Source organism: Theobroma cacao, chromosome 3 (genome assembly GCF_000208745.1).
Source record: "Theobroma cacao cultivar B97-61/B2 chromosome 3, Criollo_cocoa_genome_V2, whole genome shotgun sequence".
Classification (NCBI taxonomy): domain Eukaryota; kingdom Viridiplantae; phylum Streptophyta; class Magnoliopsida; order Malvales; family Malvaceae; genus Theobroma; species Theobroma cacao.
This window is the reverse complement of record NC_030852.1, coordinates 20,342,087-20,343,586: the sequence shown is the minus strand read 5'-3', so window position 1 is coordinate 20,343,586 and position 1,500 is coordinate 20,342,087. Positions and strand designations below refer to the sequence as shown.

Genomic DNA, 1,500 nt, shown 5'->3' with positions numbered 1-1,500 from the left:
TGATATCCCCATTTCTATAGTATCTGACAGAGGAGCTCAGTTCACTAGTAGGTTCTGGGGAAAGTTGCAAGAAGCATTGGGCACTAAGTTGGATTTCAGCACAACTTTCCACCCACAGACTGATGGATAGTCTGAACGGACAATACAAACGTTGGAAGATATGTTGAGGGCTTGTGTGATAGACCTTGGGGTCAGGTGGGATCAATATCTGCCCTTAGTGGAATTTGCCTACAACAACAGTTTCCAAGCTAGCATCCAAATGGCACCATTTGAGGCATTATATGGACGGAGGTGTAGATCACCTATTTGATGGCTAGAGGTGGGAGAAAGGAAACTTTTAAGGCCTGAGTTGGTGCAGGATGCAACCGAGAAAATACGCATGATTCGACAGCGGATGTCAATAGCACAGAGTAGACATAAATCATATGCTGATAACCGACGAGAGACTTGGAGTTCCAAGTAGGAGATCATGTATTTTTTAAGGTCTCACCAACTAAAGGGGTAATGAGGTTTGGAAAGAAAGGAAAATTAAGCCCTCAGTATATAGGACCCTTCGAGATCTTAGAAAGGGTTAGAGCGATAGCTTATCGTTTGGCGCCACCACCAGACCTCTCAAATATTCACCCCGTGTTTCATGTGTCTATGCTTAGGAAGTACAACCCGAATCCCTCTCATGTAATACGGTATGAGACCATCCAACTAAAAGATGATTTGACCTATGAGGAGCAACCGATAGCTATCCTCGATCGGCAAGTCAAAAAGCTCCGTTCAAAGAATGTAGCCTCAGTAAAAGTGTTGAGGCGAAACCGCACCAGTGAAGAGGTAATGTGGGAAGCCGAGGAGGAAATACAAACCAAATATTCACACCTCTTTGATACTTAGAGGTACGTTATCTTATAGTTGAATTTAAATTCGGAGATCGAATTTCTTTAAGTGGGGGAGAATGTGAGACCTTGACCTTTATAGACTCGTAAAGGGAAGTATACACGATATCCCTGATTAGGGGTAATTCCGTTATTTCCTTAGTAAGCCCATAAAAGTAAGATTTTTAAACAATATTATGGCCTAAGTAGGCCTAAGGCATAAATGGATGGTGAAATTAGGGGTAAAATGGAAAGGAAACCAAAATTTTGATGATTTTCATGATAGGGGTAAAATGGTCATTTTTCATCTCGGGTTAAAATTTTAAGTTTTCATGAACCTGAGTACGTCTAGACTATTATGGACCTTGTCCCAGTGTCAAAGGAGTAAAAAGATTTCATAAAGAGTTGGAAGAGAGTAAGTTAATTGGTGGAGGGGCATTTTGGTAATTTAAGTGGAATGGATAAGATTGGCTATAAATACTTTCTTCCAGCAGCTTCTTCTCCCATTTTTCCAATAGCTTGTCTTCTTCTTCTTCTTCTTTTTCATGTTACTTCCAACCTCCATGGAAGCTTGATATGGAGCTTGCATGATTTTCTCTCTCTATCTCTAGTTTTCATACCTTTGAGCCCTTTTGAC

General features: G+C 40.8%; 1 protein-coding gene across 1 annotated transcript; it reads left to right on the top strand.

Moving 5' to 3' along the window:
- LOC108661165 lies at positions 505 to 882 on the top strand. The gene has a single exon (XM_018117062.1). The coding sequence runs from the start codon at positions 505 to 507 to the stop codon at positions 880 to 882; it is 378 nt and encodes a 125-aa protein (XP_017972551.1).